Source organism: Scylla paramamosain, chromosome 2 (assembly GCF_035594125.1).
Source record: "Scylla paramamosain isolate STU-SP2022 chromosome 2, ASM3559412v1, whole genome shotgun sequence".
Classification (NCBI taxonomy): Eukaryota; Metazoa; Arthropoda; class Malacostraca; order Decapoda; family Portunidae; genus Scylla; species Scylla paramamosain.
In genome coordinates, this window is record NC_087152.1 from 30,265,437 (window position 1) to 30,285,604 (window position 20,168).

Sequence of the window (20,168 nt, forward strand, 5' to 3'; positions counted from 1 at the left end):
TGTTGCATATCTAGCTGTCTTCTACCGCTATTTTCATGCTTACTTCTCTTCTGATCTTGCTAACTGCATGCCTCCCCTCCTTCCACGGCCTCGCTGCACAAGACTTTCTTCTTTCTCTCACCCTTATTCTGTCCACCTCTCTAACGCAAGAGTTAACCAGTATTCTCAATCATTCATCCCTTTCTCTAGTAAACTCTGGAACTCCCTGCCTGCTTCTGTATTTCCACCTTCTTATGACTTGAATTCCTTCAAGAGGGAGGTTTCAAGACACTTATTCATCAATTTTTGACCACTGCTTTGACCCTTTTATGGGACTGGCATTTCAGTGGGCATTTTTTTTATTGGATTTTTGTTGCCCTTGGCCAGTGTTCTTCCTACATAAAAAAAAAAAAAAAATTGTGTTCCTTCCAGACAACATCACCACTCGTAGTCCCCAAGACCACCACCGAGCTATAAGCTCCAAGGTTCATACTGGTGTCTGTTCCTAACCTCTGGAACATCTTTCCCTTACATATAAAAACGCACAATCTATGACTTGCTTGAAAGAAGCACCTGTACTTACATTTTTTTTAGAAAGCAATTCAAAATATAGCCTTTTTTATTATTATTATTATTTTTTTTTTTCATCAATGCACCGTTTCTGTGCCGATATTCTTTCTGTCCGGTTTTCTCAGTGCCAACCATTTTTAGTTGCCTCAATCTATTAAGGATCGCCAATTTTAGTTTTAACTTTCACCTTATTTTATATGTACTTTTTAACCTTCTCGACCTCCTATGCTTTCTTTTTAATCAGCATATCATTGTCTTTTAACACCTTTTTAATCTGCAATGGGTTTTTTTTTTTTGTAAGAGTATCTTTATGTTAACAATACCGTCTCATCTCTCTGTTCCATTCAGTAGTTTTAATATCTGTTACTTTTAGAATTTTTATTGTATACTTGAGATATAAATCTAGTTTCAGTATATTAAAAGTGAAGAACAATTATTGTAAAATGTAAAATTATTGTAAAACTTTTGATTCTGATTACCGATCCATTATCATTACTACTACTACAATTTTTTTTCTTATTCCTGTAAATCATCATCCGAGTATTATCATTATCATCATCATCATCCATATCATCACTTTCATTATCTCAATAATAACTGCAGTAATGAAAAAAAAAATAGTAGTAGTACTAGTAGTAGTAGTAGTAGTCTTATTATAATTATACGTGTCATGACTAATATCATCCTCAGGTTTATCAGTATCATCGTTATGCAAGGCGCCTATAAAGTACTATAAAATATGCACTATGTTAATTATGGACAACTTGGTAATAAAACAATCATTCTCCCCGCCGAGTGCACTAATCCTGATGACAGGAGTGGTCGGAGAGCAAGTGCGAATGCGTGCAACACGGATCCAACCAAGGCTGTGCTGCCTATAATAGGAGTCGACACTCCTCAACACTCACTGCTCTGCCTGCCTGCCGCCTGCTGCCGCCACACTTGCCCTTTCCTCTCCCGCTGTTATATGCGACGGTGAGACTTAGAACATATTGATACTAGACTTTAATATTTCCCTATATAAGAATATTTTTCTGTATTCTCTGTATGCATATCAGTATTGTGCTTTGGGATATGTGACTTTACATCTTGCAGTTGCAGTTGCAGCAAAACATCGTCTGCATAAAATTTATTCTTGTGAATCGGGAAGCAGAGCTAAATACTTCGAGGATAACTTTATTTCCTTCATTCAGTTTAATGAACATCCATGCCAATCAGGATCAAGTCTGTTACTGTCAATAAACATGTGCGCCAAAATATATTTTAAATTACGTCACTCACATGGCACTAAAACACCCGTCGAAAGGCAAATATTGTTCAGTACTGCAAGTAAAAAATGTAAAATAATCAAATACTGATAAAATAATAGTAATAATAACAATAATAACAATAATAATAATAATAATAATAATAATAATAACAATAATAATAATAATAATAATAATAATAGGAGACACGGTCATTTCAGTGCCACGATGAAATCCAATTTTGCAAACAGAAAAATTAGATTTTTAGTGGTTAAGTGGCAAAAAGCGACCATTGTTTACATCACTACAGTAACGCTCATCATTATGACAGTATTACTTTTACCAGAAACGTTTGTCAGGATTACAAAGTTGCAGGTTGCGCTCACACACACACACACACACACACACACACACACACACACACGACTGGTTCCTTCCCTTTCTAGCAGTAATAACTTTTTTTCTGTTTTTAGTAAGACACCATCAGATGCTGCTGGTGTCTTATAAAGGAAATGTTGTTACAATCTCGAGGAGAAACTTGTCTGTGCGAACGGCTGACCTTCCTGTGGCTGTGGTCTGCGGGGTTGTCAATGCGCTCTATCGCACGGCACACCGGCAGGAGCCCCCACACGGTGCGGCGGTGGTTGCGCTGGTGGTATAAAGTTCCACTGAAGCCAGTCATGGGTCTCCAGCATCCACTGTTTCCAGTCGCCACCAGTTTAAGTACGGAACTACAATGCAAGTTGACAGCCGCCAGCCTTTCTTCCTCCCACCATAACACAATTGTCCCCAAAACGTACTAATATGTCACTGACTATAGCTATGTCGCCATCCTTCTTTCAAGACACTAAAATAGTGAAATTTGGATTGCTTTATCACAGAACAAGAACATGAAGACAAAGACAATAATAGTTTCAATAGGTTTCCAGTGATAGACTCTAGGTCAGGTAAGACAAGCAGGACTGCCAAGTAAATTGCAGATTGGCGAGGATTTGAAAATCTTGCAGTTGATAGCAACTGCAAGAGTCCTAATAATATGTTCGTTCTGTGTGTTCAAGGGAACAAAAATACTTCCCCGAGTCCCGAAGAACTGATAATGATAATCAATGCTGAAGTTAATAGTGATGCTGATAACTTATTTTATTCTTATCATATAACTGCGATTTCGTTTTCATCTAAAAAGTCACTCTGTCTTAACAAATTAAAATAAGGTCGCCCTAAAAATAGAGAACAAGTATCTAACAATGATTTGCTTCATGAAATGAGCACACACTCCGCCCAGTATCATAAAATAAAAAAAAAAAAAGATAAAATATATAAATAAATAAATAAATGAATAAATAAATAAATAAATAATAATAATAATAATAATAATAATAATAATAATAATAATAATGGTAATAGTAACAATAATGATAATAATAATTATAATAATAATAATAATAATAATAATAATAATAATAATAATAATAATAATAATAATAATAACAATAATAATAATAATAATAATAATAATAATAATAATTATTATAATAATAATAATAATAACAATAATAATAATGACAACAACAATAATAATTGATAAATAGATAAATAAATAAAAGCTAAGGAATAAGAAAAAATACTTGATAATTTGTGTAATAAGTCATAGCAAATTCATATTCTAATTCGAGTTGGTTTCTGTACTTGTTTGGTCGCGTAATAAAAGGTAATGATGAACAAATAAGTATATGTACATTACATAATCTCAGAAGTTGGAGAAATAATTAATTTATTGTGTACTGTGCCATGACAAAACCTGTATAAAACGAATTTTTGTGCTGATCCCAACAATAAATCAACCGCCTAAAAGTGTTTTCAAACGTCTTATTTCCCAAACATGTATCAAAGGGAAGAATTTAATTGTTAATATTATATCCCCCATCCTCCGCCAGCAGCGACATGAGCTTGGCGGCGTCGTTGTGTTTCTTCGCCTACCTGGCACCCATGGCTCAACTGGACCTTAAGTCTCGCGCGATTCGTGGAGCCATTCTCCTCGTGTACTCAGCCACTCTGTGCCTCAGCCTCTGTCAGTGGTGCGCCGCACTTTTAAAAGATGATAATAATGATATAAAAATAAATTAAATAACTTAATGAATACACAAATAAATATGAAAAATGAATGTCATTATTGAATGTTTCACTTTTTACTAGAGAAACACTCATTCCATCTCCCATCGGAAATTAATCAATCATTATTGCCAATATATGTTGTAACTGGTTCACAGCCACGGCTGACGGGTGGAACACAGACGCTGTCACCGCTGTGAAGGAAGTGTTCCAGTCATCATCACAAGTGGACGCCTCTCTCATCATTATTGTTGGAAAAAGTTTCAGTGTAAGTCTTTTTATTCTTCTCCCTATCATGACAAACAGTTAACAGCTGTCTCTGTACATTAGCACGGAAAGAGACAAGGGCCAACTATTTCAGGGACAAATCGAAGACCTCCTCGGAGACTCGCGTGGAGCAGCGGTGTTTGATGTGACCTCCAACACCTCTCGGCTTGACCAGGTCGTCGCCAGTGCCCGCCAGGTATTTACTAAAGACTTGGGTACCAGGCCTCTGTACCTGTTATAAGTGTTACCCTAGATGTTTAGTAGTGGTAATGGTAGTAGTAGTATTGTTGGTATTGCAATATTTAACGCATAGCTGCCTCATAACTCCCGTCACCTGCTCGTGAACAGGTGCGGCTGGCGTCATGGGAGGCAGTGGTGATAGTAGTAAGTGACGACCCAGCCTTCCTCGTCGCCTTCGCTCTACAGGCACGCGAGAGTCGCCTCTTTGTGTGGGCGACAAAACTCATCGTGGTGACGCGTCGCTGGCCTCATCGCCTCCATCCCCTCCACCAGACCCTGTCCCTCACCAACTCCCTCCTCGTGGTGCTGGACGCCGTGGCAGAGTTGAGGAGGTATACGAAACTGTTTGTTTCTAGGTTTACTGTCTGTCTTCCTTAAGTAACGATGGGTTGAAGATTTTTAATCCCCACAAGCTCTAAGACTGAAAAGCTGGTGGTAAGCCAGGTAACCCAATGTCTTATGCACGCCCTATGGTCAGTTGTACATCTATTGTTGTCTTATCCATATTTTCCTAAGTTCCACATGCTTGAAAATTAAAGCTACATCTCTGACGTTACAATTTATCTGCACAAACCACGTACTGACCGGCTGTATTTCCCTGGCCACATAGCCAACGGAACGTCCCACCTTCCCGGGCAGTTGCTTGGGCAGTGTTGCCGTACCGGGACCCTGACTTCCCTTGGCTAAGGAGAGCTTCTTGGACAGTGGGACGTGGCCTAGGTTTACACAAAGCACTCTTTTGGGATAAGTTTTGGAAGTGAGTGGGAGAATGTAATATTATATATTTTCATTAGCCCAATAATAAATAAATTATATATATATATATATATATATATATATATATATATATATATATATATATATATATATATATATATATATATATATATATATATATATATATATATATATATATATATATATATATATATATATATATATATATATATATATATATATATATATATATATATATATACGAGGTGTGTCATTAAAGTTCCAGGACTGGTGCCACACAAGTTTTATTTCACATCCAGGCTACAAACTATAGGTTATCTCCTTCGAAGTAATCCCCCTGGCACCGCATGCACTTGTCCATCCTTCTCTGCCAGGCTTGCATGCACTGCTGGAAGGATTCTTGCGGGATGCTCCTCAGCTCCGTCGTCACGGCCTTTTTGATGTCGTCCGCATCATCAAAACGGGTCCCCTTCATGACCTCCTTGAGCTTGGGGAAGAGGAAGAAGTCGCACGGAGCGAGGTCAGGTGAGTAGGGCGGTTGCTCCAGCACGGCGATGTTCTTCTTGGCCAAGAACTCTCTGATGCTCAGGGCATTGTGAGCAGGCGCATTGTCGTGGTGAAGCAGCCACGAGTTGCCCTGCCACAACTCCCGCCTCTTCTCGCGCACTGCACGAAGCAGACGCCGCAGTACTTCTTTGTACACATGTTGGTTGACTGTCTGGCCCTGTGGCAAGAACTCGCAGTGGACGATGCCCCTCACATCGAAGAAAGCGATCAACATGACCTTGAAGCTGGACCTGGACTGCCTTGCTTTCTTCGGCCGTGGCGACGCCGGACTCTTCCATTGAAGGCTCTGGCGTTTGGTCTCCGGGTCGTACTCAAATACCCAGGACTCATCGCCGGTGATGACTCTCCTGAGCAAGTCTGGTTCAGTTTCCAGACGCTCGAGGATGTCCTGACACACCTGCATGCGTCGTCCCTTCTGGTCATCGTTCAGGAGTCTCGGCACCATCTTCGCACAGACTTTCCGCATGCCCAGATCTTCAGTGATAATCTTCCACACGCTGTTGTGGTTCATGCCAAGCTCATCTGCGATCTTTCGAACAGTCAACCGACGATCGTCACGCACCATCTGCTTGACACGCTCAACATTGGCCTCATTCCTGCTCGTTGAGGGTCTTCCACTCCTGGGGTCATCTTCCACGTCCTCCCGGCCCTCTTTGAACCTCTTGCACCACTCAAAAACACGTGAGCGTGACATTGTCTCATCCCCGTACACTTTTTGCAGCATACCCAGTGCTTCTGACGGCGTTTTCCCCAACTGCACCAAAAACTTCAAGTTTGTTCGCTGTTCAGCGCTCATTGTTAAACGACCTGCAACAGAGGACATGATTTTAAAAGCACGTAAGAAAAAGATTAGTGACTGTAGAGGGTTGGGAGCGCAGTTGTATACTCCAGAAGGATTACTTTGAAGGGGAAATATGGTGGTTTGTGGCTTGGGTTTGAAATTCATCTTTTAGGAACTTTAATGACACACCTCGTATATATATATATATATATATATATATATATATATATATATATATATATATATATATATATATATATATATATGTGCCTTACCTCTATTTTCCAACAAGTGTCCACTACTTCTGTAATACAAGGTGCCATGCTACCTCGTCTCAGCCTCATGTGCCTCAGCAGATGATATGATTTTATAAGCAGCTGTTGTCTGGCCAGGGAAGGAAAGGCAGGCGGACGGTCGATAATGTACAGTAGTAGTTTTAATAGGACCTGTTCCCGGTCAAGATTAGTATACGCTCAACATAACCTGTGAAGTATCACATGAGAGAATGACTGCTGGGGTGCATGTGGCATCGTAACAATCTTTGTAGCGAAAGAAATTGTAAAGGTGACATTCAAGTGTATCGATGATAGTTTTCTTCCCCTTTTGCATCCCCTGACAGGCTCTCCAAGGAGACGAATTTGTTAGTGGCGATGGAACAAAACCACGGGAACAAGGTGGTCATGCAACCAGACCCGACGGCCCCGGGTGGCACAAGGCTTCTCTTTACGGGCTTTATGGTCCCCGTCCTCGAGTACTTGGCACAAGGACTCAACTTTTCGTAAGATGTTAAGACCAGAGGAGTTATAAAATAAGACGCTTATGCTTTTGCCACATTGAAACAATGAACGTGACATTAAAAAAATATTTAGCATCCATCCCAGGAAAATCGTGCGATAGAAAAAGAAATTAGTTACAATTTTTTTTTTTTTTTTTTTTCTTTCGGGAAGGTTCTCGTATCAGCGGCCGCAGGACGGGACGTGGGGCGCCAAGCTACCAAACGGTTCCTTTAGCGGCATGGTGGGCCAAGTCCACAGGGAGGTACCAGCTGATTTACACACACACACACACACACACACACACACACACACACACACACACACACACACACACACACACACACACACACACACACTACTTTTTTTTTAGTAGTCATCTATTTCAGTCACCGCAAGCTAAGCTTTTGCAAGTCACACCCCGGCCTTCTCCCCAATTCTGGCGGGGCTGTTGACTGGTGTACTTGTGATGTTCTTGCTACTTCCCTTGTTTTCACAACTACCTTATCTTTTAGGCTTGTTCTTAGATGATTTTAGAAAATGTGGCTAGGAAACAATAATACTATAAAAGTAATCCTTCTGAAAATTTTGAAAACATATAAATCTATTTATGTATCATGATTGAAATGATTATCAGCGAATGTCGAGTCGTAGGACAATGTTAACTGATAATGCAATTGAAAATATCTGACATATAAATTTCTGGAGAGGTGGTAAGATCAAAACGAGTGCATCAATCAGTTATTCCGCCGAAATGGTGTTGTGCTTAAACAGAGGGCGTGGTTTCTTGATCAGTCTTGCCTATGGCAAGGGTTCAAGGTAAAATACGACAAAACTATTTCACTTTTTTTTCTCTGTGGCGATGTACGCATACACAAGGTGTGGAAAGGTCTGAAGGCACAGTACGTACTTACTTGGTAGTGGTAACAATGGGTAAGTGTCATATGAGGGTTCAGTAGGTATGCATGTCTTGAGGGGATTTGCACATCTTTGATTACTAGTTGACTGCCTCCATCCTCCAGGACGTTAACTTTGGCCTGGGCCCTTTTTCCATTGATGCTGCCCGCAACGAAGTAATCGAATTCACTTGGCCAGTTTCCTTCGTGGTGGTCAAAGTATTTGCGGGTCGAGGGAGTCCTGAGGTGGACCCGTGGGCCTTCCTGCTGCCCCTTGGCCCAGGGGTGTGGGCAGCGATGATTGCTTCCATTCTGCTACTTTCCATCGTCACCTTCATTCTCTCTGCAGTGTTCTTGCAAGAAAAGTTTAACACAGAACATATTGTTACGAGGAAGCTCAGTTTCATCAGCATTGTGCTTCGCCAGTGTGAGTTTTTCCGGCAATAATACAGTTACATTTCGTTTGTTGAGTTGCCCAATTAGATCTTCGTCCTCACCAATTATATTTCATAAAATTCGTTATGTTACTCTATTTTTTTCCCTTATTCAAAGTCTATTAAAAAAATGTACCTAAACAGCACGCATGGCAACCATAAAAACGTATCTATTCATTCGTTTTCTTTGTACACACAATTAAGTGTATGAGATGGCTTTTTCTTTCACATATTGCAGTAAAATAGATTAGTAGCCCAACACGTTAACCTTAACGGTTGAGAACAGTTTAGGTAAAAGTTTCTCCGCACATCCTTGACTTTCAACCACCAATGTTATCGAAATTTCTAGCCTATTTACTTTCAGTCACAATATAACTTTTGTAACTTTCCGATATAATTTTCGTGTTTCATGCCAAATCAAGGAGAATGAGACCAAACCTTATACCACCTCCCTTTTCTGATCAGAAGCTGTGTGGATAGGAGGAACTGTGTGGTGGTGGGAGCGTCTGGTTCTTGGCGTGTGGATGTTAATGACGCTGGTGCTGACGCGGAGCTATGAAAGCACCCTGATGTCTCTTTTGGCCGTGAGGCACCTGCCCCAACCTTACCAGACCCTCAGGGCAGTGCTCGATGACCATGCAGTGGGCATGATTTGGCATAAGCAGGGTGCAATCATGCAGGCAATAATGGTATGTTGCACACACACACCCGCACACGCACACACACACACACACACACACACACACACACACACACACACACACACACACACAGTGACTGCAGAGATTCCAGCATAATGATAGAAGTCAATGACCAAATTATATGTTCCATTTACTAGCATTCCTTCTTCCGTACTCGAGTAAACCTAAGAGTTCATCACGGCAGGACGCCACCTCTGGGATCTTCTGTGAAGTGAAGGCGAGCGAGGAGGAAGGCCGCCTCACTAAGCTGCCACTGTATGCGTACGCCTCAGTCGTGGATCAAATTATATCGCACAGCAAAGTAATAATCGACTACGATGTAATAACGACCGTCGTCAGGAACGACCATTTCTCTCGAACAGGTACACACGCGAACTGCACACACACACACACACACACACACACACACACATATTATATATATATATATATATATATATATATATATATATATATATATATATATATATATATATATATATATATATATATATATATATATATATATATATATATATATATATATATATATATATATATATATATATATATATATATATATATATATATATATATATATATATATATATATATATATATACTAAGGTAATTTCATCGCTTTTGTTTATGATACTTCAATCAATTTGTAATAATGAACATTAAAAACATTATATAGTCACAGTAATAGAGTGTGAATCTTCCCATTCAGATAGTAACAGATTAATTATATATACGAGTATTTCCTGCTCACATGTCAAGTATTAGTGTCACTATTAGTATTCACTACAGGGATTTCCTGTTGTATTTATCTATTTCTCTATTTTGTCTTATTTTATTCATTTTCAGGTCGATGTGATTTTTACTTTGGACAAGAACGTATTTTGTCTCACCCCATATCACTGATCAGCCAGAAGGACAGTCCCCTCATCCCAGTCTTCAACAAGCGGTGAGGAGCACACACGCCTTTTCTGGTTTCTTTGTACTTTTCGCGTTCTGACGTGGCCTAATCATCGGGTAGTGCAAACTTTATTTAAAGAAAAGTAAATTGTACAGTTAACAACGATGACAAGAACAATACAGAGGACTCGTTTTACACTTTTTTTTTTTAACACGAATTCGGTTTAAGACGACTCTGAATACATTAAATTTGATTTTACACGAAGTTTTCACACTAGCACGATCCAGCCCAACCACTCATTAGCGCTGTACATACATAAATATTAAGGGAATTTTTTTCCAGTTCTTTTTCTGCACTTCAGTTGTTTTAGCTTTCATATTCAAAATTATGATTAAGAAGGATAAAATGCAGAGATTAGTACAATTAGAGACGTCGCAGTGAGCGTTTTGATACCAGATAGCGCCAGAATTTTTAATTCTCGCCGCAAAATAAATACTTTTTGGGGCAAGGTTTTACAAGCTTACAAAGGTGTATCGTTGCACAGTAATGCGTCTGAATTTTAAGTCAATTAATTTCGTGATAACTGACAGCACATGACATTGTTTGAGCCTCTATTCATAATTTCAGATGATATTCTTAAAAGAGCCTATAAGTGTATCAAGGCAGGCAATCTGTAATTTTCTACTGACCTCAATGGAAGTATACTAATATATACTTGCATTTTCATGTACTAAACAACAGGCAAATCCATTTAATGTAAAGAAAATATAATTTTGTATCAGAGACTTTATTTTTGCGGTACGATCACTATCCTCGGGTACTTGGGCAGCGAGCAAACCAAAACACAGGACCACGCTTACTCGACTATCCTGCACAATGGATACATCACCGCCACAATCATGGACTACAGCGGAATTAAGAAAATTCCTGAAAGAACGAGCTATACCCTATTCTGGATATAGTAAAGCAAAGTAAAGGCCTTTGTATCGGCAGAACTGAGAGGCTATTGTTTACACTTTACACTCCTTCCTAACGGCGCGCGGCGCTTTCTTTAACTGAAGAATCATGATCAAGATAAGTACGTCGTACGTCCGCCAGCGGTGCTGTTCTTTTTTTATTTCACTGATTACTTTCATATACAGGACGTGTCAGTTATATGTGATATTTTTCAACATTCCCAGATAAAATGCACAAGCCGAAATCAATATCCTTTTATTTTTACTGTTCATACTTAAAAAAAAATCATTACCTATTTTTAGTTTTATCTTATAATTCAATTAACAAAGCCTTATCATACACCAGTAAGTATGAATATTAATATTAAGGGTTATGTTTTTAATTTTAGATACACTTGTGCAGCAATTCATGCTGTACTTTTCCTGCACATCGATTTCAAATTTAGCTAAGACACCCCTTTGCCCCAGGAAATCGGAGACAATTAAAAATGCTGGCACTGATAGGTATCTACCAGCCTCACTGCGACGTCTCTAATTCATTCATCATATAAGTAAATAAATTTAAGGGCAAAGTAGAGTAACTTAACAAGTCAAATCCCTTAACACTTCCTTTTCAATTAATTACTTATATATTTTTATTTTTATTTATTTATTTATTTATTTATTACATATTTCTGCTTACGCAATCCCTGAAAGTCCCTGCATATCGTATAAACCAAGAGGCATTTGTAACACAACAACAACTATTTTGACCAATTAACCAATGTTACCACGACAATATCAACACAGTACACATTTGTCCTTGTGTGTTTAGTGCACAGAAAAGTCTTCACTGAGCTGACAAATCTACATTACTAAAAATACTGCATCTGACTTTCTGCTTGTCTCTCTGTCGGTGAGATACATACAACGAAAAAACAAAGTAAATAGTTAAAAACTCCTTATAACATGTATTTTAAAGATTTTCAATCAACCTAAAATCATTAATATATATATATATATATATATATATATATATATATATATATATATATATATATATATATATATATATATATATATATATATATATATATATATATATATATATATATATGATAATCGTCCCGTCTGTGTTGCTCGAAAACTTTCTTTTTCTGTGATTGGGAAGCCCAGTCTTTTCCTCTGCTGCAGTGCACTTCATGCAACACTGCTTCATACTGCTGCCTAGTAGTGAATTCATACAAAAAGCAGTATGCTGCTGCAATTTTCTTACCTCATACGGCATCATGCTGCTGCAATTTTCTTACCTCAAACGGCATCATGCTGCTGTCATCCGTCGTGAGTCGAATGGGTTCCTTCTAGTCCTTATAAATGAAGCAACGGTGGAAAGCTTCCACGAAAGCCTCTAGAAGTCCGGCATCGAGGTCGGTCAGATACTGTCACTCAGAGGACACCTAGGTCCCAATAGAATTCTCTGAGCAGTACAGCATTATCCTGTTATCAGGCCTGTAAAAAACAGGACAATTTATCCATACTCAGTAAATTATGATATAAACATTTATAGAAGCATACTATCTATCTATTTATCTATCTATCTATCTATCTATTTATCTATCCTCATGCGAGTTTTAATATGAGAAAAATTCCGCATCAAAATCCACAACCACATTTTCAGATAACAAAAGCTCCGCCTCCGCCTCCGTGTCGAAGAAAGGGAGAGGTTGCGGATCTGTGTGTGTGTGTGTGTGTGTGTGTGTGTGTGTGTGTGTAAGGACGAATGAGGAAGACTGTGTGAGTGTGAAAGACACTGAAAGTGTGTGAGAGAGAGAGAGAGAGAGAGAGAGAGAGAGAGAGAGAGAGAGAGAGAGAGAGAGAGAGAGAGAGAGAGAGAGAGAGAGAGAGAGAGAGAGAGAGTTTGACGGAGTCATGAGGGTGTGAGTTGGATTAGGACAACTTTGAGTGACAGTGGGAGTAAGCGTGGATGAGCTGAATGGAAAGTAATCGTGAGTTGAGTGATTAATAATGAAAATGGCTGTGGAGAGAAAGGAATGAGAATAAGCGTGAGTTAGACTGAGTGAGAGTCAGCTTGAGCGAGAGAAAACGCAAGGGTAAGAACAATCCTGAGGATTGATAAATAAAATGGGACTAAATGAGAGTGGAATTATTAAAGTGGGTGCGAGAGAGTAAGAAAAGATGGAGAATGAATAGTATGGAATGAGTGAGGAGCATCACTCCCATGTCACTTTACCTTGGACAGAAAATGGGAGGTGGGTTGACAAGGAGGGAGGTTTGAGACAAGACGAAAGAGAGAGGGAGAGGAAAGGAACAGCGGGAGGAATCGACATGTTGTGGAATAGAGGGAGGAAGGGAGTTCGTAACGGAGGAAGAAGAGTACTTGGGGCAAGGAAATGGAGGAAATGTGAAAGAAGAGGATGGGAGTATAGGGAGAAAGTACACAAAGACAATAAATATGAGGGAAGGGTGAGGAGTAAGTGAAGAATTGGAGAGAGAGAGAGAGAGAGAGAGAGAGAGAGAGAGAGAGAGAGAGAGAGAGAGAGAGAGAGAGAGAGAGAGAGAAAGAGTCCCACTGTGAACCATGAACCATGAGGAAACTGTGAGTGGGTTTTGAAGTGAGACAAGGAAGCAGTCGCGAGTGACTGCTAATACAAATCTTGTCTCACATAATGAGTTGGAGGGCACATAACACTCAAGTCGGCTTCCATTCCATTATATAAGTAATGCTTTCTTCTTATTTTATTACTTACTATTTCTCTAAAATGCTATCCCCTCTTGACTCAATCAATATCTTTACATATTTCCTAATTTTGTACTTTCACAGGAAACAATTCATCCAAGAAAGCTTAAGACTTGAGTCTTAGGCTTCCTTGGTTTCATCAGACCCTATCATAGTCAGAAAAAGAAGATACAAAGTTAATCTTTTAACGCCAAGATCTCATACATACATAGACAACATATACATACATGCAATCATTCTACATATCTACATATCTATTGTAGTTGTTCATATATGAGGAAAGTATACTGAAAAAAACTTTGAGCTATATCCTTGGAGGATGAATACAGGGAGAAGCCCTCCCACATATTGCTTTTTAGTGGAGGGTGAAGCCAGTGGGCGGAGCCTATCTGGTGGACGGAGCTATGCGTGTCTATCCAAAACATAAGTGCTCAAATCCTCAGTAAAAGTTTTCATTTTTGCCTTAACGCCTCCATATATCATGTGATTAGTAATTATTAGTATGACTGAACGGATACAGCATGAACTGCAATTGCAAGTGTAAGGGAAAAAGCAGCCAAGTTTCCCTTCCTTTAATCTTTACACTATGAAAAGTAGATATTTACCATAAAAGAAAAGTAGTACACAGAAGAGGTACTTTGAGAAAAGAAGAGAAAAGACCCACATATGCAGACAGCGAGAGACAACTTGTCGCCAATTATTCATGCTACATGATCATGTGTTACTGATATAGCAAGAAAGAGGACATTAAATTGTTCAGACACTAATCATTGATGTACATTATATTATGGTAAGAGGTGGAACGATCAGAACTAAAACACGAAAAAATCACGCAGATGCAAGCATCACAAACATTACTACCACAGGCAAAACATTTCAATCAATTCTACAAACAAAACAGATCCCAGATATAAAATCACGAACTCTTCACGTACTATGCTCATATGCTACAGTAGCCAGTGGGGTGTACTACAGCAGCCAGCAGGTAAAAAAAAAAAAAAAAAAAAACTCGCGGGAGCTTCTTGGTGACTGCCTTTTAGATGGACAGATGGAGTGTCAATATCTTAAAACATAATGCAAAGATAATTTTCTTTATATTTTCTTTATATATCTAAGGGAGACACAATGCGCAACCATCACAATATATTTACATGCATGCAATAGCAAGCCTTTTTTAATTGCTTTGTTTATGTCCTTTGTCTGGCTCCCTTGTACATAAAAAAAAAAAAAAAAACATGACATCACCCCATTATGAGACTCTATTAAATCCATCTCCTTTTTTATGCATGATAACTATTTGCTATTCTTACAATATGGTGCGCTAGGACAGATTGAGTTAGGTAATATATCATTTGCAGTGATGGATTAAGTAATGGTGATGGCAGCCCTGAAATGACTTTAGGGAAGACCACCATGGACCCACGCAAAAATGGGGCCAAAATAGTCAGACATTCAAATGTTCCATTTGAGAGAGAGAGAGAGAGAGAGAGAGAGAGAGAGAGAGAGAGAGAGAGAGAGAGAGAGAGAGAGAGAGAGAGAGAGAAAGTTGGTTTGAGAATCAGAGTGGTCTAATGATTGCCGTAACACCCAGGGCTCAAGACACCCTTAAGGCCGGTTCACGCTAGTACATTTCTGCGTATTCCGCACCCGTTCTTCGCTTCTACTATGACGTCACAAAGAGGTGGAGCTTAAGGAGCGGATAAGTTGGGATACGTAACTTTCCGTCTTCTGACCTTCGTTTGCATTTTGTAAACAATATACATGGAGCCCTCGCAGATCTAGGATGATGAAGAGGAGTTTCTCCTACTTGCTGCCTATTTGCTACCACACACACACACACACACACACACACACACAGTACATTGAATTTAACGTTATGTAGTAGATGAGATAACTTTCGGCAGAACAGTTGTAACTGGTGATGTGATGTAAAGTAATTAATGGTTAGGTGGCGGCCACGATGAGAGTCTCTTGGATAGTTGACTAGCTTTGATGCTGGCAGGATATCTGATGTTTACATTCAGACAGTGGTGCCGTTATTTCCAATCTGAACTTGGATTACTTTGTGTTTTGTTTGGTTTCTCTTAACATTACGCGCTCACACATACATTTACAACATAATTTACAATTATAACAACTTCTAGAATTACAATTATGTGCTTCACCCAAATTGCTACTTTACTGGAATACTCGACTAAAAAGTTATGGACAACACCGCGTCCGCACACAGGCACAGAGTTGACTTGGATTCATTTCTTCCGCACACGACTCAAGGTCAGTGCGGGTGGCGGAGCCGAACACTCAGCGGAGCCCGGTTCACACATGAGCGGATGGGAGTGACGTCACAGCAGAAGCGGAGGCCGGGTGCGGAATACGCAAAAACATACTGGTGTGAACCGGCCTTTACCCTAACATTATTTTGGTAGATTTTTTAAGGTTTTGAGAAATTGCTGTGTTAACATTAATTATGAAGCCACAAGGAGCTGTATATTCCAGTAATTTGATTACTATTTGCTTGTGCAAGTCATAATTATCAGTCAAAAAGTTAATATTATAGCAGAGGAGTCTGTAACATACAAACGCACCAAGATTTATCGCATCATTTATCAGTTCTAATAGTTAATAGTAAATGTTCACTGCACTTCTGATGATACACATAGAACTCTGCATTACTTAAATTTGATTTGGTTACATGTGAATCTCACAGAAGACAAACTACAAGTGAAATTCATGGAATAACTCTCGTCATATGATCTCCTGCGTCTTTTGGCGCGCTCATAATCTAACCCAGTTTTCCAGCATTTCATGTAATGATTGGCCATGAAAATCTCTACACCTTACCGGCGAAATTATCTCTCTCCTTCGTCACTCTTCCTGGTGCAGCCATAGGCCGAATAACCAGGTATAATGGCAAAATGTCGAGGTGGGTGAGTGTAGGGAATCTCATCAACAGAACAATGTTCTGGGTTGACTTCCGAGAAGGGGACGGAGCTTAGCGGCTTCACTTCTGTGACGTCATGGCCTCTCTTCTTATTCTTCCTCCAAGCCTTACTGATTAAATGTGACTTGTATAGCAAGGAGCGCAGCCATCATATACGCACTTCCAACTATCGAAAGAGGGAATGTTTCTTTCTATCTCGGCATTTGCCTTAAAATCTAATGCAGGTGTTTCTAAAGATAAATTTAATGACTGATTTGTCGATCCACAGTTTACCGTCGTCAGAAGCAATTGAGTAATGAGACTGAACCTTATTGATCCTGTTCTTCACTTAACCAACTGCTCTTCACTTCCCTCTCACCAAAGCATTTTCATTTTAAGTGAGCTATAATCTCATTTCTATCAACCGTACGTTTACTCCTGATATACCGAATTAGAATCACCATCCCTTTCCTTATGTAACACGTGGTGCAATCCTTGCTTCGTGAGTCATTTAATGAAATTCATTTCAATTACAGAATAACGTCCATGACTGAAGCTGGCCTGTACAACTACTGGGAGATGGAGGCGTTGCCTAACTCGAGTGCGTGCAACCGAGTGCCAACTAAAATCACTGTCAGCTCGTCCCTTTCACTCAGGCAGTGCTGGGTAGGCGCCCTTCCTATGACCTTACTCGTAAATGGGCTTTGATTCGTAAAACGTTTCCATGAACAAATAGTCTCTGTCAGTAACAGGGAGATCTTATTAGGATCTAGGTTTCTTCAGTGAATCTTGGTCATCCTCGTTTTAGGGGTTCAGGGAAACTTTAGCTATTGCCTGACTCATATAAAAAATTTTGATGATAGTGGCACAAAGCCTCGATTTTCAAGCTCTCTTCCTCCTTCCTACGGTCTCTCTCTCTCTCTCTCTCTCTCTCTCTCTCTCTCTCTCTCTCTCTCTCTCTCTCTCTCTCTCTCTCTCTCTTGAATTATGCTTGTTTTTGCATTGACATTTATTTCTTACTAAAAAATGTATATGATTTAGGCTATGTTGGTGGTGCTCGCTGTGGGCCTGGCAGCAGCTGTTGTTACTCTGTGCATAGAGAGAGTGCTCGCTGAAGTCTTGCGTCACTGACTGCAGTATGGTTAGTTTTGGTGTGTGTGTGTGTGTGTGTGTGTGTGTGTGTGTGTGTGTGTGTGTGTGTGTGTGTGTGTGTGTACACGCGCAAGCGCGTTTTCTTGTCCCATACTTTAAATATAAACAATAACAAATACGTAGATGTACACTTAATACAAAAATAATAACTAGACTCGTTGTGTAGATTAGTATTGGTATGTTACATATTTCACAGGATACTATTTTATACATATTTCTTAAAAGTTTTGTGTATGTTTGCTTGTTTGTTAGCTTCTTTGTTAGCTGTAGTGATAAAGTTTCAGAAGTCCCCGAAGGTTCTATTGAGTGAGTCTGTTAGGGATAAATTCTACCGAGAAACACATATATAAGTTGACGGACACGTAACTAAGACACTATAGCGGTAAAGAAAAGTGCTTCATCTTTCCTTACGATATGTCTTAGTGTGACGTCAAACGGAGTATGGAAATCTTTTTTTCTTTTCTCTAATTGAACGTAAGAATGTTATCAATGAGACTAAAACATCTGGCAAGTTAGTCTAGAAATAGATATTGACGTACCTAAGTCTTAACATGTATTGATATGGCCATCTTCTAATGACAAACATCGTGAGCTGGATCAGAGTTACGTGGTGACAATCCTTTGTATTAAAGAAGAAAATAAGATTAATAATGCCAAATGTGTCTAAGACTTTCTTATTGAAAAATAAATAAGATACAGACAACAACAACCTCTATAACTAGTATACTTACTGCCACAACAACAATAACAACAACATACTGCCACAACGACAACAACAACAACAACAACAACAACAACAACAACAACAACAACAACAACAAAAATAATAATGACAATAACAACAACAACAACAACAACAATAATAATGATAATGATAATAATAATAATAATTTAATAATAATAATATACATTCAAAAACGCTTACATGGAGAGGATCAACTAATGTAGCCTTCCTAAAAGTCACGTAATGTATAGCCTTATCACCTCACAAACTCCCTTCATTCAAATTGCTGTATTTAAGCTCTTACCACTACAATCTTCCGTCTATTAATATATATACGGTTATTTCCACACTTACTAGTTTTCTGAACGCCTTGCCTTCCACCTCCCACGGCGTCACTGATAGGCTTCCTTCTCACCGTAGTCCCTTTTCTGCCCACTTTTCTAATGTCAGAATTAACTGTAGTCACTTCACGCCTTGCCTCTTGCCTGCTTCCCTTTTTGGATGGGCAACTGACTGATGCATTCTTACCCCTTCTCCTATTTTTTTTTTTTTTTTTTATAAAAGATGCTTTCAATCACGTTATCCCATATTCCTACTCTAAGCTGAGATATATTTTCGAAAATTAGCTTATGGTAATGGTAAGTAATGATATAATGGAAAACATCTAAGGTATAGTATATACATGAAAAAAAAAAAAAATCAAGAGATTTCCAGAAACGAAAAAGCCAACATTTTATGACTTACTTCGATATCTCGGGAAAAGCAAGTAGACAATTTTTTTTTAATTGATTTATTGTTTTCTTTTTTCTATGACCAGTCTCCTTAGCACATAAAAATATATTACATTATTTATTTTTAAGTCACTGGCTATTAAAATCTACTTCATGCTAAAGTATCTCTTTTTATAATTTCCAGGTTCACTCTGAAAGTCGAAAGTGTCGTTTGGAAGTTGCATCTCGATATGAAAATAAACATAAAGACCAAGCCGTGTGTTAATGTCCTTACGCTGGAGGTATATAGTTCACTCATCACAGTCATGAAAACTGTGTAGAATGAACATGGACGGAGACTTAAGTGGAGGAACCATTTAAAAACAAAAGGCCTTTATAGAACATGCTATCTAACTCAATTTTTTAAAGTAAGAGGGCCACAGGCCAAGGGCAACAAAAATTTGGAAGAAAAAGGACATTTTATTACCACTTCCCAAAGAAGAAATACCAAGTAGAATGATCAAATAATAGAGGAATAAATGTCTTGAAATATCTCTCTTCAAAGAGTTCAAGTCATAGGAAGAAGGAAATACAGAAGCAGGCAGGGAGTTCCACCAAAATTTACCAGAGAATGGGGCGAATGATTGAAAATACTGGTTAACTCTTGCATAAGAGAGGTGGACAGCTATTACTACTACCACTACCAGCACCACCATCACTACTACTACTACTACTACTACTACTACTACTGCTGTTTACGTCATCACTA

General features: G+C 38.8%; 2 protein-coding genes across 2 annotated transcripts; both read left to right on the forward strand.

Annotated features, from left to right (window-relative positions):
* The first annotated feature begins 1,430 nt into the window (after nt 1-1,430).
* LOC135106791 (uncharacterized) lies at nt 1,431-4,927 on the forward strand. The gene is made up of 4 exons (XM_064016106.1): nt 1,431-1,524; nt 3,731-3,864; nt 4,064-4,173; nt 4,267-4,927. The coding sequence occupies exons 1-4, from the start codon at nt 1,517-1,519 to the stop codon at nt 4,411-4,413; spliced, it is 399 nt and encodes a 132-aa protein (XP_063872176.1). The 5' UTR covers nt 1,431-1,516; the 3' UTR covers nt 4,414-4,927.
* On the forward strand, nt 4,865-19,685 carry LOC135107427 (uncharacterized). Its single transcript, XM_064017283.1, has 8 exons — nt 4,865-4,885; nt 7,118-7,249; nt 8,294-8,594; nt 9,070-9,290; nt 9,487-9,664; nt 10,149-10,248; nt 17,350-17,479; nt 19,605-19,685. Exons 1-8 carry the CDS (start codon nt 4,865-4,867, stop codon nt 19,683-19,685), a joined length of 1,164 nt encoding a protein of 387 aa, XP_063873353.1.
* Nucleotides 19,686-20,168: the final 483 nt, after the last annotated feature.

What these genes read in the sequence shown, in the direction of transcription:
- LOC135106791 (XM_064016106.1), top strand. An exon ending in CACTCTGTGCCTCAGCCTCT is followed by an intron (nt 3,865 to 4,063) that starts GTCAGTGGTGCG and finishes ACTGGTTCACAG; the next exon opens with CCACGGCTGACGGGTGGAAC. An exon ending in TTGTTGGAAAAAGTTTCAGT is followed by an intron (nt 4,174 to 4,266) that starts GTAAGTCTTTTT and finishes CAACTATTTCAG; the next exon opens with GGACAAATCGAAGACCTCCT.
- LOC135107427 (XM_064017283.1), top strand. Translation starts at nt 4,865, where the DNA reads ATGTCTTATGCACGCCCTATG. An exon ending in CAGCATTGTGCTTCGCCAGT is followed by an intron (nt 8,595 to 9,069) that starts GTGAGTTTTTCC and finishes TCTGATCAGAAG; the next exon opens with CTGTGTGGATAGGAGGAACT. An exon ending in CGACCATTTCTCTCGAACAG is followed by an intron (nt 9,665 to 10,148) that starts GTACACACGCGA and finishes ATTCATTTTCAG; the next exon opens with GTCGATGTGATTTTTACTTT.